Source organism: Myxine glutinosa, chromosome 9, assembly GCF_964187855.1.
Source record: "Myxine glutinosa chromosome 9, kmMyxGlut1.1, whole genome shotgun sequence".
In the NCBI taxonomy this organism is placed as follows: Eukaryota; Metazoa; Chordata; class Myxini; order Myxiniformes; family Myxinidae; genus Myxine; species Myxine glutinosa.
This window is the reverse complement of record NC_136269.1, coordinates 121,653,694-121,674,766: the sequence shown is the minus strand read 5'-3', so window position 1 is coordinate 121,674,766 and position 21,073 is coordinate 121,653,694. Positions and strand designations below refer to the sequence as shown.

Below are 21,073 nucleotides of genomic sequence, written 5' to 3'. Positions count from 1 at the left end.
TATTTGTAGCAACTTTAAAATGCACATGAAAAAAATATAATTTCATGAGAAATGAGAACTAATTTCATAAGACCTTAATGAATCAAATTCCAAGTTGTGGTTGTGGTACAGATTTATGCATCGGTGGTGCCATTGTTAGAATAATTTGTTTTGTGCAGTATGATTATTCACAGTGCCTTGACTAGGAAACTTTGTACATTTACCTCTGTAAATGAGCAGTCTGCTCGGATGTTTCGTATCCATGGAAAGTGGTGCTTTTGCCGGTATTGATAATTTCATCACGACATCCTGCTAAGACCTGTAAACTGAATATCGTCTTACTAACCTATCGGGTTCATGAGAGGCTCTCGTTTTTGTTGTTGCAGATGTTGCGGCCAGAACCTGAAGAGTTTGAGGTGGTTCCAGATTGCTTGGTGTTGAAGGAACACCATCATGGGGTATGCATGCAGGTCTCCTCTGCAACGTTGGGCCTTTTGTTTTAATAAATGTAAGCGGTTCATCTGAGCTTGTTGGAACCTGAGACTGTAAATTATTGGTATTTGAATGAAAGAGGAACTGCAGAATATCTCTGAAAAACCCTTGAACTTGACAGTTGGAAACTTCAGTGGGAAAATAGTTAGAGCCTCGGTGCTTCCACTTTCGAGCATACATCGTGAAAAACACTTCAGGGGATCTGTATTTATTTTGCCAAAAACCATCGATTGGTTCCAGAAGAGTTCTGGTAATACAAGTCGTAACTAGATGGTATTCATAGAATACTTACCCTGCGCAGTCAACTTGGTGCGAGCCAACTCTTCTGTTTTTGAAGGGATTTTTTTTCTTTTATCCAATATGGCTGCCGAACCACGTGAGCAATGACGTCATAAATTTATAATCTCTAATATAATTGTTGCATAGCTCACGCTCAATATATTTGAAACTGATCAGACTAAGTGTTGTACTTGTCAAATTATGATGTCATATCGAAGACACCGATGACATCATCATTAACGTATCTTATTCCCCATGGGGAGTATTTGACAATGAGCTATGTTTCATTTTTTTTTTTTTTTCCCCCCCATTGAGCAGTTTCAGAGATATAGAGATGTAACGTTTTTCCAAGATGGCATCTGTACCACGAGACCTATGACATCATAATTATGAATAAAAAAATTCTACAGGCGGAGGTGCTCCTTTGGTAAAATTTTGTGTCGATCGGATCGATGGTTGCCGAGAAAATGAATTTCAAAAATGCAGACACGTATGCACGCCACACGAACGCAACCAAATGCCTAACCCTGATTTTCACTTCGCAAGTGCTGGGTAATAAAATTATTCTGCCTCCCTTTATTTCATTATTCATGAGTGACTTTGCAGCAGCAGTATATGCATAAATTATGAGTGCATCGATTTATTTTGCAGGAGGTCACCATAACCTGTCATTGTGACATGGCCGGTGATGCTGCTGCAACCATCTGCTTTTTCTATGGTGATGAGATTTCTCGGATGATGTACAAGAGGTATGCTTCCATCCCTCAACCGTGACCTGACTCTTGGAAAAGATTGCATATAAGACAAGTACAAGACTAAATCTACACAGCATAAAAAAATTTTAAAAACCACCTTTAAAGGCCATTTTTCCCCGCAAAGCGGGGGTTGGCCTTTTTCGGGAACCGTGGTTGTTGTTGTTTTTCGGTCCCCTATTTGAAGCAATGTTTTACGGCCGGATGCCCTTCCTGACGCCAACCCTTTTTGCCGCCTTTAACGACAAACAGGGAATTACCAGTGAACTGGTACTCAATTAGCCGACCTCGGAAGGATGACAGGCTGAGTCAACCCCCCTGGCGTTAATTCAGCGATCGACCGGGATTCGAACCCAGGATCCTTGGATCCTAAGCCGGCACCCTAGCCGCTAGCCCAACACCAGGGATAAATCTACACAGCATATGGGATTATAATCTGGGGTCACAGCACTGAGGCAAGTGATCAGATGGGGATGCTGATTAGGCCAACGTTAATTTTATGAGGAATGATCCCAGACGAACTCCGAAGTCGATTGTGATTTCGAACCGAGTTGTGTGGCACATGACCTCTTTTGGTTCGGAACATATTTTCAATATTTGTCTAAAAATAGAAACCGCTGAGTTCATGTGAACTTTCTATATATTCTCATGAAAATTATAACATTCCCTGTTGCATGTAGGTGGTGCAAGACTTCCTGGCCTGACCATCCCATTGACAAAACATTCGCTTCATTGACGCCTGAAGATTTTAACTGCCATTTTCGTGGAGAAGAAAACATCACTGAGGGTGGGTACTGAATGCTGAGTGATCTGGTTCAGGGGGTCTTAAAAAAGCCTTGCGCAATTGCACACACATAAAGGTGATCAAATCTTGTATTCCTTAGCTCTTTGCCTTTTTTTTTTTTTTTTTGTATACAAGATCAAGGCTCGTGTAAGACGTAACATTGATCACGAAAAAAAAAAACAACGAACAAAACATACAATAAAGGGAGCAGGAGAGAGGGGGAAGCACACAAGTACAACATTTGAGAGCAGGGAGATCTGTGGGAGGGAGAGAGAATAATACACTGAACCTCATTATACATTCCAACAACCAACAATAGCATGCAGCTATATATATATATATATATATATATATATATATATATATATATACTGTCATCCCTCGCTATATCGCGCTTCACTTTTCACGGCTTCGGTACATCGCGGGTTTTTCTCGCTAATATATGTAAAATTATATATCGGATTTTTCATTATATCGCAGGATTCTGCGGCCTATAGGTATTTTTATTTTTTTAGATTTTAATTATTTTTGCGGTAAAATAAGCATTTTCTAGCCTAAAAAATTAATAATAATATAAATAAAAATATAACACATTAATTAAAACCTATATTAAAAGAATATTACAGTAAATCGAAATAAAATACGCATTATAAATGAGTAGACAAAGAATCTCGCATTTTGAAAGTCCCGTATTCTGGGGGTAATTAACTTGTCCACGATTCTGGGGGTAATTAACCCATCCGCAAGGAGGGTTCTTGGACGGTTCTTCGCTACTTTAAGTAATTTGCAAGGTTGATGCCAAACTGTGTCCTGCAGTTTAATGATCAATATGGTTTTAAGAGTCATCATACTTTGGGTAACCTCTAATTTACAATAACTTATGTTTACAACTTAGAGACACATGATCATGATGACGATTTCGATGATGTTGTCTAAAGCTGCAATTAAATTAAGTCGCTGAGTAACATGAATGACCGAGGTTGTGGAGGATGGGATTTTTCGGTCATTACCTTTTGATACAGATGAGATATCTGCTTCATCACTGCATCAGATCAGGAATAACCACCCTCACCTCCTCTCCACCCCCCACTGCTTCCTACAAATTAACCATCAGGAAGCTGCTGCATATACAAGAGGAAGCTAATGCATTTCTTATTAATTTTCAAAATTAATCATCATCTCTATTTTGAATAGCTCATGAAGACTTCTTTATGCTCAGGCCTCAGGTTTGATTAAAGGCACTTTTGTCAATTATTACCTTTTGCTTTCAAAAACACAATTTGCATCAATGTAAATACTTTGTTGTACTGTACTTGTGTAGTTCCATGATCATATGTGTATGTTTGTTTGTTAATTAATTGCAATTATAAAAGAACTTGCATCAATGTACTGTACAGCTATATATACACGTACAAATATTTTTCTAATACGTAAGGACTAAGGATGGGTCTCAAAAGTGTGTTTAAGAGTGTAGAAAGGGTTCATAAGAGCGTGGGAAAGGTTTATAAGAGTATGGGGAGGGTTTTTAAAGGCTTAAAATATATAAAAATAATAAAATTAATATATGGTTTCTACTTCGTGGATTTTCACCTATATATATATATATATATATATATATATATATATATATATATATATATATATATATATATATATATATATATATATATATATATATATATATATATATATATACATATATACATATACATACATACATACACACACACACACACACACACACACACACACACACACACACACACACACACACACACACACAGACACAGACACAGACACAGACACACACACACACACACACACACACACACACAGTCACATGAAAAAGTAAGTACACCCCATGTAAAGTTTTGACTTTTTCAACATACAGCTATTTGATCTTCATTTCAACAATATTGATAGATAAAGGTGATATAATATAACAAATATCATGAAACATTTACATTTTGTAGTCCATTGTATAATTTAAATAGACATAAATGCAAATTTCGCATGTAGAAAAAGTAAGCCTACTAACTATAAAGTAAGTAGGCATCTATAACTGATCTCCCTGATCTTCACAGCAACAAGGTGGTGATAAAACTTGTTGGTCAAGTGTTAACAATGCTTCATCAAAAAGTGATTAAGGGGTTGTGGCATAGCTGGTAAGAAACCAAAATATATCGTTAATGGAACCCCAATAAGCTATCACAGTATGAATTTCAGCCAAGATTGTTGATTGCCCTTAAAGGACTTTGTTTTGCTGTGCTGGTTTGATTGTCTTTTTCTTCCATTTGTAGTTTATGAGTTGCCGGAGCATTCTGAGGATGGCAGCACGTTTTTTTCCCAGCTGAGGAAAGTGCTGGTGTCCATGATTCCGGGCTCCTCTACTTCGGCATCATTGGCTACTACCAAGAGCTTGGAATCTATATCCCAGAATGTGGTTGTAGAAGGTGAAGGTCAAGTTTCCAAAAGGCATACAACCCAGAGCTTTGAATCTATATCCCAGAATGTGGTTGTAGAAGGTGAAGGTCAAGTTTCCAAAAGGCATACAACCCAGAGCTTGGAATCTATATCCCAGAATGTGGCTGGAGAAGGTGGAGGTCAAGTTTCCAAAAGGCATGCATCTGGGATAAAAATGAAGAACCTCTTCCCTGATCCTCGTGAAGCCAGTAGATTTGGAGCGAGCAGCAAAGACTCAATGGGAAGGGGTCAAGGTGTAGTGACAGCAACACTTGGCCCAACATTTGGGAACGAAGAATCTGTAAATGGACAACATTCTGATGCATTAGAGCACCATGGCCTTGCAGACAGTAAAGCAATACCGGCTGTAGGTGGCCAAGTGTCTGCAGCAGGCGGACAGGTTTCTTCGGTAGGAAGTGATCAGTTCGGGACCATGCGGCAGTCCTTGATAAGAGAGAAATTGGGATCTGTAGGAAAGCAGGTTTTAGTTGGGGAAGGCTGTAGTTTTGTAACAAAAAAACAGCCCAGAGAATCAGGAAGATCAGGAAGTTTTGGCAGACACACGCAAGCTCCGGAAGATGGGGATTTTGTCACCAGGAGGTATTCCCCAAGGGAAGGACTACGATCTGTTGAAAAATGGACCCCAGCAGCGGAGGAGAACCAAGGTTTTGTGACAAGCAGACGGTGTTCTAAAATTGACGATCATTCATCTTTGACTGTAAAGCAGAGCCCTGCGATAACGACTCGGGAGTGCAGTGTAAACAAAAGGCAGGGGTTGGACACGAGGGCCCAAATGGAGCAGATTTCTGGAGCACCCTCTGGCCAGCATTCTGGAGAACATAAGAGAGACAGGTGAGTGGAGTATAATATATGGTTGGTTGATAACGCATTGTACAATTTGAATCTGGAGTCTCAACATCTTGAGGTGTGAGGCAAGTGCTCAGATAGGAATACCAAACACAAGCCAAATGCTTTTTTTTTTTTTTGTATGCAAGATCGAGGCTCGTGAAAGAGCGAACATTAATCACACAGAAAGACAAACCGACACATAAAACATATAACATAGGGAGCGGTAGACAAGATGGGGAGAGAGGGGGAAGGACACAAACACAACATTTGAGAGCAGGGACCGAGAGACATGTAGACATCGAGAGATCTGAGAGAGGGCGAGGACTTTGGGGGGGGGGGGGCGTGGGAAGGGGGCAGTGGGAGAGGTATAAAACATATGGACACTGCCAGGACTTCCAGGAAAGAAGTTGGAATTTCAAACAAGGTGGATCTGGGGTGAATTAGCGGGGGTGGAAAAGATCAAGGTTTTGGATGGGGGAAGATAAGAGATGGTGGTGAACAGCTGTTTTAAAGACCTGGAGGGAGGAGTGGGATTGAAGGGAGTGAGGGAGTTTGTTCCAGAGGCGGGAGAAAAGAGGAATGAAAGAGTGAAGGTGAGCGGAGAGCCGAGATTTCGGCAGTTTAACCATCAGAGGGTTGCTGGCAGATCTTGTGCGACCTGTAGGAATATTTGGGGGACAGAGCACAGAGAGAGCTGGGGGTGCAAGGCCGGAGAGGAGTCGGTAGAAGACAGAAAGACCACCTACCTGCCTGCGGTGAGTGAGTGAAAGGCCCTCAGAGATAGCTTCATCGCGGGAGATTCCAATAATTCTGAAAGCTTTGGTTTCAACAGCGTGAAGCCGAGCTAGGTGTGAGGCAGGAGCACCGGCCCATAGGGGAGAACAGTATTCCATTGAGCTGCGGATGAAAGCCTTGTATGTGGTGAGGAGCTCAGGTGTGCCGAGGAAGGACTTCGCACGACGGAGGATGCCCAGTCGGCGACTGGCTTTGGAGGCCAGCTTGGAAATGTGGTTTTCCCAAGAAAGATCATGGCAGATAGTGAGACCCAAAATCTTGAGCGACAGAACTTCTTGGAGAGGATTGTTGAGAAAGTAGATGGGAGGGTTGTCCAGTCGATCTTTTCGGAGAGACATCGTAAGAGTGTGAGATTTGTCAGGATTGAAAGACATGTTCCACTTGTTTGACCAGTCTGTGATTTTGTCCAGGTCTTCAGAGAGTGAGGAGGCAGCAGACTGCCGATCTGAGGGAAGAGGAATGGAGCGGCAGAGAGTGGAGTCATCAGCAAAGAGATAGAGAGGATTTTCGAGAGAGTCAGAGAGATCATTGATGAAGACCAGAAAAAGCATGGGGCCCAGAACACTGCCTTGGGGAACTCCAGCCTGAACAGGAAGAGGAGATGAGAGAAACCCATTCAGGGCCACACGTTGACGACGACTAGAGAGGAAGTCCGCCAGCCATGCGTGGAGATTTCCATGGATACCAAAGGAGGAGAGTTTGGTGAGCAGAGCGGGGTGCCAGACCGTGTCGAAGGCACGTGATATGTCGAGGGAGACAGCTCTAATTTCCTGTTTGGCATTGAGGACCTCCATCCATTGTTGAGACAGCAGAAGCAGCATGTCCAGAGTAGAGTGACCTGGTCTGAAACCAAATTGATGATCAGAGATCAAGCCATTGGAGAAGAGGAAAGATTTCATATCAGAAGCAATGATGGATTCCATGACTTTGCTGATAATTGGGAGAAGGCTGATTGGTCTGTAGTTGCTAGGATCTGTTTTTGCACCTTTTTTGTGCAAAGCGGTGAAGTTGGCTGATTTCCAAGCAGATGGCAGTTGACCTTGAGCAAAAGAGAGGGTGAAGAGAACAGAGAGAGGGTGAGATAGAGCAGCAGAGCAGGATTTTAGGACCCGTGGGCTGATGCCGTCGGGTCCAGTTGCAGAATCAGAGTCGAGGGTTGACAGAAACTTTTCCACCTTGTCAGGAGGAAAGGACACGGAGTCCAGGAGCAGCAGGGTACGACTGGGTATGGTGGGTACAGAGAGGGATGGGTTTGGGACACAAGATTTAGAGGCAAACACAGAGTTGAGGCATTCAGCTTTTTCACGTGCGGAGTCAGCTGTGTAGCCGTTTGAGGTAAGGGAGGGGATGGAGGGGGAACAAACACCAGAAACGGATTTGACCAGACGCCACCAGGATTTGGAAGAGGGAGACAGATAAGAGAGTTCGGTCTTGAGAACGGAGAGATATTGTTTCCTGGCTCTCCTGAGGGTGGACACACACTTGTTTCGGGCTTTGTGAAAGGAAATGAGATTTCCTTCCGTTGGATTTGCTTTCCAGGAGACGAAGGCAAGTTGTTTCTGGGCAACAGCCTCACCACAAGATTCCGTGTACCATGGACGGGAGGAAGGGTATGACAACTGAAGACGAGATGGGATAAATCTGTGCATGAGAGAGAGCAATTTACTTTGGAAGAATTCCCAGGATGAGTTGATGTCAGAGGTGGTAGAGATGGGAGACCAGTCCAGATGATTGATGGCTGCTTGAAGACCGTGCCAGTTGGCCTGAGTGAAATGCCAGACTCGTCGACGCTGAGCAGGCTCCCTGACGATGGTCAGAGAGATGTTCACTTTAACAAGGACATGATCAGATGATCCGATCGGAGCAGAAGAAGAGCAGCAGACATTTTCAGGGAAGTTAGTCATAACCAAGTCCAGAAGAGAAGATGTTCCGTTGACTGAGATCCGGGTCGGGAAATTGACAGATTGTGTCAGTCCCAGTGAGTCGCAGAAGTCCTTTGCTGAGGAGCCATGGCTGGTGAGAGAGGTACCCACACCCAGCCAACTGGCATGATGACAGTTGAAATCACCACATATGAGGAAAAGAGAGTTGGGATGAGTAGATAGAAGTTGGTCCATATCATCAGACAGCGAGATGTAGATGGAGTCATCACTGTTTGGTGGACGGTACAACACACATATGAACAAGAGGTGGGAGCGAAGGGGAAGCCGTAGCCAGAGGTATTCCTGGGGGTGAGGTGGAGAGAGTGCAGTGCAGGGCGAGTGAGGAAGAGAGTTTTTGATAAAGATAGCAACCCCGCCTCCAGGACGAGGCTCAGGTCTATCATACCGGAGGAGGGAGTAGCCCGGGAGAGATACTATGGAATCAGAGACATCATAAAGGAGGAAAGTTTCTGTTAAGCAGATCACGTCTGGTTTGACAGAAGCAACCTGTATGGAGAGATCAGTTAAGTTTGAACGAAGGCCCCAGATGTTTGAGGTCCATACCGTTAATGAAGAGGAAGGGGGAGCATCAGATACAGAACAGGGGGGAGGAGGGGTAGGGTAAGATGTGGAAGAGGTGGAAGAGGTAGGGAGAGCTGTTGAAGGTGTGTCAGAGATTTCAGAATAGCTCGGAGAAAGGGAAGGATGGGGCGGACAAAAGGTTTGATGGTGATTGGGTGAGCCACAATGAGGTGTTATTTGAGGAGGGGGAAGAGCGAGGCAGAAGGTTGGGGGAGATGGAGGTGAGAGTTTGAAGGGGGAAGAAGCGGGGAGGACGCTTTGAGGAGGGGGAGTGAGAGGGGGGAAATTGAGAAGCAATGAGGGTGGGGAGATTTGAAGGGGAGGGGTGAGGGGGGAGTTTGGGAGGGAAGGGACAAGGGGAGGGATTTGAAAGGGATGGGATATGGGGGAGATTTGGAGGGGAGGGGTGAGGCAGGAGTCTAGGAGGGGAGGGGCGAGGGGGCGTCTTGGCGGGGAGGGGTGAGGGGGTAGTTTAGGAGGGAGGGGGCAAGGGGGGAGATTTGAAAGGGATGGGTGATGGGGAAGATTTGGAGGGGAGGGGTGATGGGGAAGATTTGGAGGGGAGGGGTTATGGGGAAGATTTGGAGGGGAGGGGTGAGATTGGATTTTTGAAAGTGTACGATTTATGGGAAACGAACATTTATTGCAAAATGAGTTTCTTGTGACCTTCGAGTTAAAAATACGTTTTAGGACGCTGGATGGAGGATGGAGTGCAGGAGAGTTTAGGGAATGTAGAAAAAAGGCACTATAGGAGATGGATATTTTTTTTGGGATGAATTGATTTGGTGAGCAAGTCGAAAGCAGCCTTTTAAAGAAGAAGAAGAAAAAGGTGTTATAAAATATGACGGAATACATAACTTGAGGGGAAAGTGTAAACATTGAAGGTTAATGAGTGAAAACAATCTGGGGAAATGGGGGAGAAACACGTGGTCGAAGAACGAATGAACGAATAAGAATGAATAAACGAATGAGAACAGAGAAGGAAATGTTTTTTTTTTTGTTTGTTTGTTTTTTTGGAGTTGAGATTTACACAAGGAAGTAGGCTATGGGTGAAAAGACTGGGAATACAGAGAACGAAAGTTATTGGATCACAAACGACGGACCACTGAGAGAAAAACAAAGCCTCAAGGTTGTACAGTGCACACTGTACAAGGCCTTGCTCGCGACACGGCAAACAGACGATCAATTTATGAAAGATAAACACCGAGAAACAACCAAAGTTGCACACAATAACTTCACACACCGAAAGATAAATACAGTTTCGACAAAATACAATTGTGAACAGACTTAACTTCGAAAAACGTGGAGACCGTGTGGAGCTTCGAAAATCCCTGCCGCCGTCTCCAAGATCTCGCGAGATCTTCCAACAAATTGTTCGGTACTTCGGCTCTCTCGAAACTTTGGTCACTAGGGCTGCTTTGTACATGATAATTCGGGTTCCCTTACAAGGAGGAACGTCAATGCAGGATGAAGCCATTCGGCCCGACAAAGACGGACAAACAACCATAAGTTGCGCAACGTTTGCCAACTTATGGTTGTTTGTCCATGCTTTATCCTTAAATGCTGAACGTCATGCAAGGAAGCAGCACGTACCATTTAAAAAATCTTTGGCGTGACTCGGCAAGGGTTGGGATTGAACCACCGACCTCGCAGACTCGGAACGTACGCTCTAACCATTACACCACCAAGTCTGGTTAATAAAGAAAATGTGGAATCTTGCATCAGGAAGTGTATGTAGAACAGCAGCCATATTGCCTTCTCCAAAGGATCGAAGATTATTTTTTTTAAATCCCTTTCATCAGATATTCCTCTAGAATGAAGGAATCTCCAGACTGGAGTCTGGTGTTTAGTATTTCATTCACTGATATTTCCAAACCCTGAAATCCCAGTTTAAAAAATAATTATCTGGCCTTGTGAGGAAACACACACCTAAACCTACCACTTTATTTCTTCAAATTCACCCCTGTTAACCTTAATCCCCCTGATGTGGGTGTTTTGTTGGAAGCTTTGGCCAAATGACGGGAAAGGAGGCAAAAATGAAGATGCAGGCAAACACATGCCTTATTTCCGTGTTGCTGCAGTCCATGAAAGTTGTACGATATATTTCGTTCATTAAGAAAGTGTCTCTAATGTTTATGATTGACCATGGACTTTTTATTTTATCTTGTGTCGAGGATATAGAGTCGAAGCTCGTGGAAGAGCCAGAACACTGAACGGAGCAGGATGCATCAGAGGACGGGAAAATATCAACAGCCGGGTTGAAGGACAAAATAGAGGGAGGCATGAACAAACAATGGGTGTGGGGAGGAATGAGGGCCAGGGGAGGATGCACGGGGTGAACAAGATGGATACAGAATCAAACTCTCAGGAAGGAAAAACTGGAAATTTGGGGAGGGGTGTGGGTTAATGGGTGGAGAACGACTTCACCTTTAGGTCTCAGAATTTCAAGACTGGGGTGTTTTATCGATTATATTGGTGCAAACAGCACACGGATCGCTTTCTGGCCAACCCTTCTATTTGCAGTAACACCGTTGGATTGGATGTTCTCCCAGTTCGAGGACCACAGACTGAAAGCGTTGCGGTTGGTGCTGACGAACCACAGCTATCGTGGAGCATGAAACCAGAACAAATTGTCCTGAGCCCTAACTCACCAGGTAGGGTTGTCTGATGAAAGATCGTGCCCTCAGGTTGGTTGCACAGGTGAGCTCGTCTGTAGGGTGGAAATTGTGCTTTGTTGGCAGTGCTTAACCTGTTTGGAGAACTGGGGTTGAGTTCAGTGTTGCTTATTTGTGAATAGCCCCTTATTTACTGCGGAGCTGCATATTTGACCTGGACTTTTGTTTATACTCGGAACCAAGCTTGTATTTTGCAACAGGAAACGACACTTGTACATGCAAATGTCCAATTTCAGACCAGACATTTCATAATCTTTCTTTGTCCAACCTGCTTCGTTAGCTCACTCGCCCCGTCTTAATTTTCAGCACGAGCACTAAACCAGGAAATGCGTGATTACGGCGTTGTTTACCAACCAAGGACAAATTCCCTCAAATTATCAATCGACATACATAACTCTACATTTTATAAACAGGAGTCTAGATCGAATTTGAACTGTCCTTGTTCGGCCAACGAGGCATTTAATCCTCGTTTCAAAAGCAAAAATTAGGTTGAGCTTGCAAGCCTTGCATCCCCTAATTGCTTTTGTTTAACCTAATTTATGGTGTCCTCCGCTCACCACATTAGGAGAACTTGTTCTGAAAAGCCTCAGCTCGTGTCCACTGCCCTTTGATCTCTCATGGCCAGCCCACTGCCTCGACGTGTGTCCGCAACACGGCGTAATGCTGCCATGGTGAGCGATCTCATTGTTATTACCACCGCCACCGGAGGTGGATGGCGGTTATGTTTTCACCCCTATTTGTCTGTGAATACGATATCTCAAAAGGTTGTGGACAGATTTAGACAAAATTTGGTGGAGAGGTTGGGTATGTGACAAGGAAGAAATTATTAGATTTGGGTGAAGATTTGGACCTGGTTTTGCATCCGAGAATTTTAATTTATTCTTCATCATTAAGAGATTGGACCAAAACCGATATATAGCATGATATTTCTAAAAGTTGTGGACGATTTATGACAAAACTGGGTGTATGAGTTGGTTAGGCGACAAGAACAAGCAGATTCGATTTTGGGTCTGGTCCAGATCCAGATCTGGCCTATCGGTGGGATACAAAACATAAGCTGTTCAGCCTGGCGGAGGTATGCTCTCTACCGAGTGCCATTCCATTTGGCTTTGTCATTGGCTGCGCACCCACCTGTCGCCATTTATATTGTTACAGACGCGGCTTAGATGTTATTTACCGAGCGGTTTGGTATGACCACGTCTGCACAAGTTACCCGATTATACCCGAACGTTGACTAATCGCGCTACGCTAGATCAATGAAGGAAAAGACACACGGCTGGGATTAAAATGACACGACACCAGGGATACGGTTCTCAAGACCTCCGGAGGAGATTATATTAGGGCGGAAGGTCAGATTACAGGGATGAGAGGTACAGCATAGTAAGATAGGCACTTAATTACGGTCTTATATTAACCCCAACAGACGACAGATAAACGGGACAAAAGGCTGACTCACACGGGGATTGATGGCAAGGAAAGCGGGTATCGATGGCTCAAGGTGCACTCTTGGCTCAAGGACAGGGTACTGTACGGTCCAGTAGATGCAGGGAGGTCACAGCGCTCGGAGGTCACGACTGGTACTTCCTCTTCAAGCTCGGGGCGCATCTCACCTCACATCCGGCAAGTGGCTGCGTATATCCGGCGGGGAGTGACACGCCCTCGGCTCGTTAGCTCCGCCCAGATGGAATCGGTCCGCCCTTCTTATTGGGTGCGGGGGGTTTACCAGGCTCCGCCCTTGACGAGGAGCTGACAGCCAGCCCCTTCGTGGTAACCCCGTGGAGCGCATGGTCCGGAGCGCATTGTCAATGGCGGCTAACCGAGCCGGTGTGAGGACGCACACTCCCCCGCGCAGCGCCGTTGTTGTAGTTGTTGTTTGTAGTTGTAGTTGTTGTTGTTGTTTGTAGTTGTAGTTGTTGTTGTTGTTGTTTGGGGAAGAAGATGGGAGGAGGTATGGGAAAGGTCCTAAACTCACTACTGGTGCCATATAATCACATTCTGGTGCAACGAAGAGTCAGAATTAATGGAAACGAGTCCTTAACTGACATAGACTAAGAATAACTAGCAAGATGTCCGAAAGTTGTCTACGTGAGATGCGGTGGACCTGGGCACGACATTTAATGGGGGAAAAAGGGGAAGGTCGGTTCTACAGAGTGTTGTTTACAGACAATGGGACTAGGGAATGGGGGATTGGGGATAGTTGGGGAGTATTGGGGAAATAGGGGAATATTTACAAGCGGATATGGAGGCCAAATTCCATATTCGCAACATTGCACCCTTCTCTACCCTCGGGGCGTCCCGACCCGATAAATTTTTACCTAGTTTAGTGTGGCACTCAGATGTAGTTCCCACTACTATTAACTCTACCCTGAGTGCGACAGTTTTACAGATATTCACAAATGAGTAAATATGTCCCCCTGCGACGTTGCACCCTTCTCCTCTCAGAAACACACCCACAGGATAACCGAATCCGGAAAGAATTCGCAAACTAAACATACAGCCAGTAGGGAGCATTATTTACAAGACTACGCTGATATTTACACTACGATCCAGGACCTGTTTTTGGAGGGACACATGCAGATGTTATGCATAGAGAGAGCACGCATGCCAGCATCGATACACCAACCCACGAGTGCTCTGTGGCCTACGGCCTTTAATAATGTGCAGAGCACCCTTTCCCAGCACGAAAAGCACCACCCCATCATGTACAGTCAGCACCATCCGGTGCACCAATAAAGTGTCTATAAATCATTGTGTGGTGTCGCAGCCGGCCGATGTTCTGCCGCTGGTCTTGCCTTCGTGTGGTGCACTTGGCCTTCTTACTTCTTTCAAAAATAAAGAAAGGCGCCAACCGCGTCCATTTCTCTATTGTGGCCGTCAGGGGGCCAACTGTTAGTGGTTCACCTGTATGGCATAGGTGCCACGTTGACCCATAGGTCCATCCACGGGTGGTGCTTGGCCGCAAAAGAACTGCGGTCCATTGTGGGTGGCCACAAACATTGCGGTCCATATGGTGTATCGATCCAGGCAGCAAACAGCGAAAGTGCAGGCCCACAACTGCGAAGCCAGCACCTCTCTCTCCTCTCTCTCTACCCCAAAGCCAGATCCTCGGAGGTGGGAGACAAAAGAAGCAGACAAGTGAGTAAGGTGGTAAGGGCGCAAAAGTGCACGCAATACAAGATGATGCACACTGGGGGCACATGGGAACCAGGTGAGACAGGTACGTTCCTATCGTACGCCCCCCCCCCCCCCCCCCGCCAGGTAACCTACATGGCCCCTCCCTTACCCCTTACTGTATCCACAAAACACAACACTACCCATAAACATCTATTTTACCAATCAACAAACATCCCTACTGTCTTCCCCGTTCCTCCCATAAACCAAATTCGTCTTCTCTCCCTCCTAACCAATCAAATTTGCCATTTTCAACTTTCATCAAAATTTGCCATCTCCAACTCAACATCATAATTTGCTATCACCAATTCATCATCAGTCCCTCCTAGGGAGGGAGAGATGGAATCACCCCAATGTCTCATCCACGTCGTGATGCGTCTCACAAATCCACAGCAATCTCATTTCCTGCAACAAACAAAGAAAACACAGGTGTGGAGTCATCATCATCACCACAGGTAAGTGGTTGCGTATGGTGCGACAGGTTCATCAATCCTAACTATTTCCTAAATGACTTTAACAACTTTACACTACCCGGGGTCTTTCTCCGGCCAAACCATTGGCCCTCTTACACTATGGGTTCTAAAAACCAATTCCCATTGGCCAAACTGTGGTGCTTTTCAATTTGGGGTCTCACTCCCCCGATTCATCTCCCGGTGCCCTCGCACAATTTCTGGGCTGTGGCGTGTACCTCTCCCAGTGGGTCTACCCACCTGCACACCTCCACCACTGCAGTTGCCTCCGAGCTTACCTGCTCCTTACCCTAACCTAACTACCTGGGGAAGGCCCTCTGGCACTCTCCCCACTCGGTGCCCTCTCTGGCACTGGGCTACCCGGGTCCGTCCTCCGGATCCTCGGGCCCCATCCACAACTCTACCGGCTCCCAGAGCCCACCTGCGGCCTCACCTGGCCGACATCCTCACAGTGGTGGAGTGCCCAACCAACTACACACACTAACAGGCTACACGCCCAGCCATTTCCACGACACTAATGCACCCATCCACAACACCATTCTGCAACCGCACCACAAATGCCAATATCCAACCACAATTTACCTGTACCCTCTACCTAACACTTACACTACCCGCCCCGGGTATTCATGAAAGGGGTCCACTCTTCCCCCATCCACACCTTCGCACCATGCACACCACTCCGTACCACTTACTCCAACTCTCTCCACACACCTGTACTTGCACACCTGTGCTCTCACACCTGGTGCCACCTGCACCCTTCTCTCCCCAAGCGCATTCGCGCTGATCCACAACACTCACTACTCACACACTGCTCCACACACCTGTCCAGTTGCACACCTGTGCAATCACACCTGTTCAATTCTCACACACATGGCATCATCTCAGCTAACTACTCCCTTCTAAAACTTGCGCTCCCCAGTCGTCCCTTTAAACTATTGCGCTCCCACGTCATTATCATCCACACTAATCTACCTGCGTCCCCACTACAGGTATCAGTCACTAACTAAACTTAACGTCACCTAATGTCATCTTCTAGGGCCCTATCAATATAACCTAACCCACCCGGGCTAGTTTTCACTGCCATACACCCCATAAGCTAGTGCTCCTTTGCCCCCACATGGGAAGGGTGGCAGGGATGCCACCCTTACCCACTGGGCCTATCGCTCCTCAATCCCCCAGTCCTCTGGCACTAATAAGCCCCCCTTATTCAGAGGTACTGGGTCCCGCCTCGGCATCTAAAGCCGAGGCAATCCACGGGGGCGCCTGCTCGCCGGTGTAAGGTCTTATCCGGTCGGCGTGGACGATCCGAGGGAGGGCTCGTGGCCCCATTTTGATCTTAATGACCACGTCACAGATTTGCGACAGGACGACTCCTGGGCCTTGCCAGGGGGAGGTGAGTTTTGGGCACCTTCCCTTCCGCCTCCGGGGATTAAAGAACCAAATCTTCATCCCCGGAGCGTATTGACTCCCCTGGCTCCGGTCGTCGTACCTGCGCTTCATCTTTTCCCCCGCCAGATGGAGTTGGCGGCGGGCGAAGGCATGGACTAGCTCCATGCCTTCCTCTAGGTGACGTGCGTACCCCTCCCTCGGCGGGTTAACCACTGTGTCTGGCACGGGACCGCATAGCAAGTCGGCGGGAGCCCGTAACTCCCGCCCATACATAAGCAACGCTGGACTGCATGCGGTGGCCCCGTGCTGGCTGGTTCGGTAGGCCATGAGCAAATAAGGGAGATGTTCGTCCCAGTCATCCTGACGGGTGGCGGTGAACAGTGCCAGTTGTTGGATTAGAGTTCGGTTAAATCTTTCCACCATCCCGTCAGATTGAGGTCTTAAAGGCGTTGTTCTGGTTTTCCGAATTGACAGGAGACTGCACACATCTTTTAGCAATTTGCTCTCAAAATTTCGTCCCTGGTCGGTGTGCAACTCCTGTGGAATCCCATGCCGGCACACAAATCCTTCCATGAAGGCCTGCGCTACCACCCCTGCTTCTTGGTTGGGGAGGGCGTAGGCCTCCGGCCACTTGGTGAAGTAGTCCATCACAACGAGGATGTACTTATTACCTAGGCGGGTGCGGGGTAGTGGGCCTAGGATATCCATGGCCACCCGCTCTAGGGGGGCCCCCACCTGGTGTAATTGAAGGGGGGCCCTCATCCTCCGTGCTGGTCCCTTTTTGGCAGTACAGGCGTCGCATCTCCGACACCAGTCCTGTATGTCGCGCCCCATATTCACCCAATAAAACCTCCGGCGTACCCGCGATGTCGTCTTTGTCCTGCCCAAATGGCCGCCGGGGCGGGTACCATGCACCTGTTGCAATATCTCGGTCTTAAATTTGTTTGGGACTACCACCAGCCAGGAAGTTCTATCAGAGGGAACCTCCACCCACTTGCGATACAAGATGTTATCCTTCAATTCCAGAGTTTTCCACTGAGCCCAATATGCCTTTGTTTGCGCCCCGAGGGGGGTGACCTCTTCCCCCTTCGGTCTTTGCCCCAATTTGACCCATTGGAACACCGGCCCCAGAACAGGATCCTCCTGCTGGGCCGTGCTCCATGCCAAAGTTCCGAATTCCTCATCTGCGGTTAGTGGCAAAATTGGCCCTCTCACCCGGGTTGCCCGGACAACGAGGGTCGGGTCCGAATCGCCCAATTGTTCCCTCTCCTCGTGTCTCGCACAAAATTTGCAGTTTTCCCCCAGACAAGGACGCCGAGAGAGTGCGTCCGCATTACCATGGGCCTTCCCGGCCCTATGGGCCACATCAAAATCGTACTGCTGCAACTTTTCCAACCACCTTGCAATTTGGCCCTCCGGTTCCTTGAACCGAAGGAGCCATTGCAAGGAGGAATGGTCAGTTCTAACCAAAAATTTCCGCCCGTACAGGTACGGGTGAAAATGGTTCATGGCAGCCAGCATGGCCAATAACTCTTTGCGAGTGACGCAATAATTTCGCTCGGGCCTACTTAAGGCCCGACTATAATAACCAATCACTCTCTCCACGCCCTCCTGTGTCTGAGACAAAACTGCGCCCAATCCTTCCTGGCTCGCATCCGTGTCCAAGGTAAATGCCCCGTTGCTAGTGGGGTACGCTAGAAGGGGTGCGGATGTTAGACACCCCTTCAATTTTTGGAAGGCCTCGTGGCACTCCCGTGTCCAATTAAATCGCGTCCCCTTCTCCGTAAGCCGGTGGAGGGGACGGGCCAACTCCGCAAATTTCGCCACAAAGCGCCGGTAGTAGGAGCAGAGTCCCAAAAATCCCCGCACCTCTTTGATGGTACGTGGTGCGGGCCACTCCTCTACCGCTTTAATTTTGTCTGGGTCCGTTTTTACCCCCTCGCGGCCGATCACGTGACCTAGATAGGCCACCTCTCTTGCAAACAAAGTGCACTTACTCGGGTTCAGCTTCAACCCTGCCTGTCTGAGGCACCCGAACACCTGGTCCAAATTAGCTACTGCCTGGGGGAACGTTTGGGCATGTACCAGGACGTCATCCAGGTACACCAGGCATGATTGCCATGGCATGCCGCCTAGTACATGCTCCATCAATCTTTCAAAGGTGGCGGGGGCGTTACACAAACCAAACGGCATCACAGTAAGCTGATACAGTCCCTTACCTGTGGAAAATGCCGTTTTCTCCTTCCCTGCCCTATCCATCTCCACCTGCCAATACCCACTCTTGAGGTCCAAAGTTGTGAACCAATTTGAGCCCGCAACGGCATCGAGGGTGTCATCAATCCTTGGCAGGGGATATGAGTCCTTGAGTGTCACGTTGTTTAGCTGGCGATAGTCCACGCAGAACCGCGTGGTCCCATCCTTCTTTTTTACCAGCACAACAGGTGACATCCAAGGACTTCCCGAGGGCTCGATCACGCCTGCGTCGAGCATTTTTTCAACCTGCTCGTCAGCTTCCGCCCTCTTGCTCCAAGGGAGCCGTCGGGCGGCCTGACGAATAGGCCGGGCCTCACCGGTGTGGATCTGATGTTTCACCAGGCCCGTACGTCCAATATCCTCGGTGGACAGGGAGAAGAGGTCCAAATGGGACCCAACCAGTTTGTGCAAGGCCTCCCTCTGGGTACCTCCCAACTCTACGCTACTACGATTTACCATCTCGCAAATCGGATCGGGCCAATTCCTACTTGTTATTGAAGGCTCCCCCCGGGGTCGGCTCGGCTGGACGTTCTCGCCCCTCACTGTCGCGACTTCCTCAACTGGGGTGCAGCCAGCTACCCTCGTGCCCCTTACTCTAGTGCGTGGTTCTGTACTCATATTTATTACTCGGACGGCCACTACCGGTCCGTCCGTTTTTACAAGGGTGCGGCCCACGATTAAACCCGGCATGGACTGCGCTGCCACCGGTTCGACCAGGCCGCAGGACTCCTGCCATGTTGGGCGAGCTGCCCACCGGGCCGGCACTATCGCCTCGGCCCTTGGGGGGATGGTCACGGCCTCGGAAGCCTCCAGCTCCGCTCTCTCGGCCGTGCTCACTCCCCCTAACGGCAGCTCTTCTACTCCCACTTGCAGGATCCCCCGGCACAAGTCGATTTTACAGCCGCTGGCAGTCAACAGGTCCAACCCTATTAAACATGGGTCGCACACCTCCGCCACCCAAACATCTATCTCCCTCCTTACCGACCCTAACTTGAGGGTCACAGAACCACGCCCTATGATCGGGGCCGTTACCCCGGTAGCAAGCTGCAAACTATAATTTTGCAGGCGCTGGATCTTATCCCAGCCACCTGCGCTCGAATCAAGGACCACAGGGCTGATGATAGTGGCGCTAGCTCCTGTGTCCACTACGGCGTCTACCCCCACGCCGGCAATTTTGCATCTAATTGTCAGGCTACCGGTTCCAATCTGGCCACAATAAATGACCTGTCGCGTCAATGAGGGCTCTCCTCCATCCTCTGCTGCCGAACACCGCCCTACGTGCCCGACACCTTCTAGTTTCCCGGGGTCTGGCGGGGGGGTGTCTGGGGTCGGCTAACCCGCTCCCCCCTGGGCGGAGTTGAGGACCTCAACTGCCGGGGATCATCCCGGCGCGCGGCTCGACAGTGCCGCGCCAGGTGACCCAGACGGTTGCAGGTATAGCACCTCACCTGATAAGGTGCTTGCCTCCGGAATTCCAAATTCCCCCCCCTGTAGGTCCGAATTGGATTACCCGCTCGTGGTCCACCGCGGGCCACCTCCGGGGCCGCCTGCCATGGTCCAGGTCCCGCCAGGCGCTGGTCCACCAGCCTCCGGACCATGCCCGCCAGGTCAGGACCCACGTCGGGGGCGGGCCCCCTAAGGGGTCCGCCCTCCATCGGGGGTCCCACCTGGCGGACCGCCATTGCGAGACGCTCGCCCCCCCGGGCCAGGGGCCTCGCTGCTTCCCAACGGGCCGCAGCGTCAGCCGCCTGGCTCAGAGTCTGCGGGCGCCACATGGCGAGCTGTTGCCGGAGCTCAATATCCGGGAGGGCCTGGATAAAATGGTCCAGCGCCAGGCTTTCCCGGGAATCCGCTGCCATGCTAGCATGTGCGATCCCCACTGCGCGGCGAATGTCGTGGGCAAGTTCCCCGATGGCTTCCTGGGGCTTGCGCTTTCGCAGCGCGAGCTGAGCTTTAACAAGCTCGCTCTGCTGTTCTATGCCAAATCGATTAATTAGGGCGTCGCGGAGGGCTGGCAGGGTGAGAGCACCCGCTGGTAATGCCGTCAGCACCTCCGCCGCCGCGCCGCGCAATGCGGCCACCAGGTGTACTCCACCTTCGTCCTCACCCCAACCGTTACCCTTACACACACAGTCGAACTGCGCCAGGTACGCGCGTAGATCACTCTTGCCGTCATACGGCGCGAGTGGGACCTTGTGGGACCACCTCGTATGCGAGT

At 48.4% G+C, this 21,073-nt stretch overlaps 1 protein-coding gene across 3 annotated transcripts in view; it reads left to right on the top strand.

Moving 5' to 3' along the window:
• Positions 1–21,073, top strand: part of CEP192 (centrosomal protein 192) — a 129,258-nt gene that overhangs the window by 69,347 nt on the left and 38,838 nt on the right. For all 3 annotated transcript variants that reach the window (XM_068128309.2, XM_068128308.2, XM_068128310.2), the window contains exons 33-38: positions 366–437; positions 1,402–1,499; positions 2,183–2,289; positions 4,587–5,601; positions 11,421–11,551; positions 12,138–12,243. In XM_068128309.2, the coding sequence (XP_067984410.2) occupies positions 366–437; positions 1,402–1,499; positions 2,183–2,289; positions 4,587–5,601; positions 11,421–11,551; positions 12,138–12,243 (1,529 nt within the window). The remainder of the gene's footprint in view (positions 1–365; positions 438–1,401; positions 1,500–2,182; positions 2,290–4,586; positions 5,602–11,420; positions 11,552–12,137; positions 12,244–21,073) is intronic.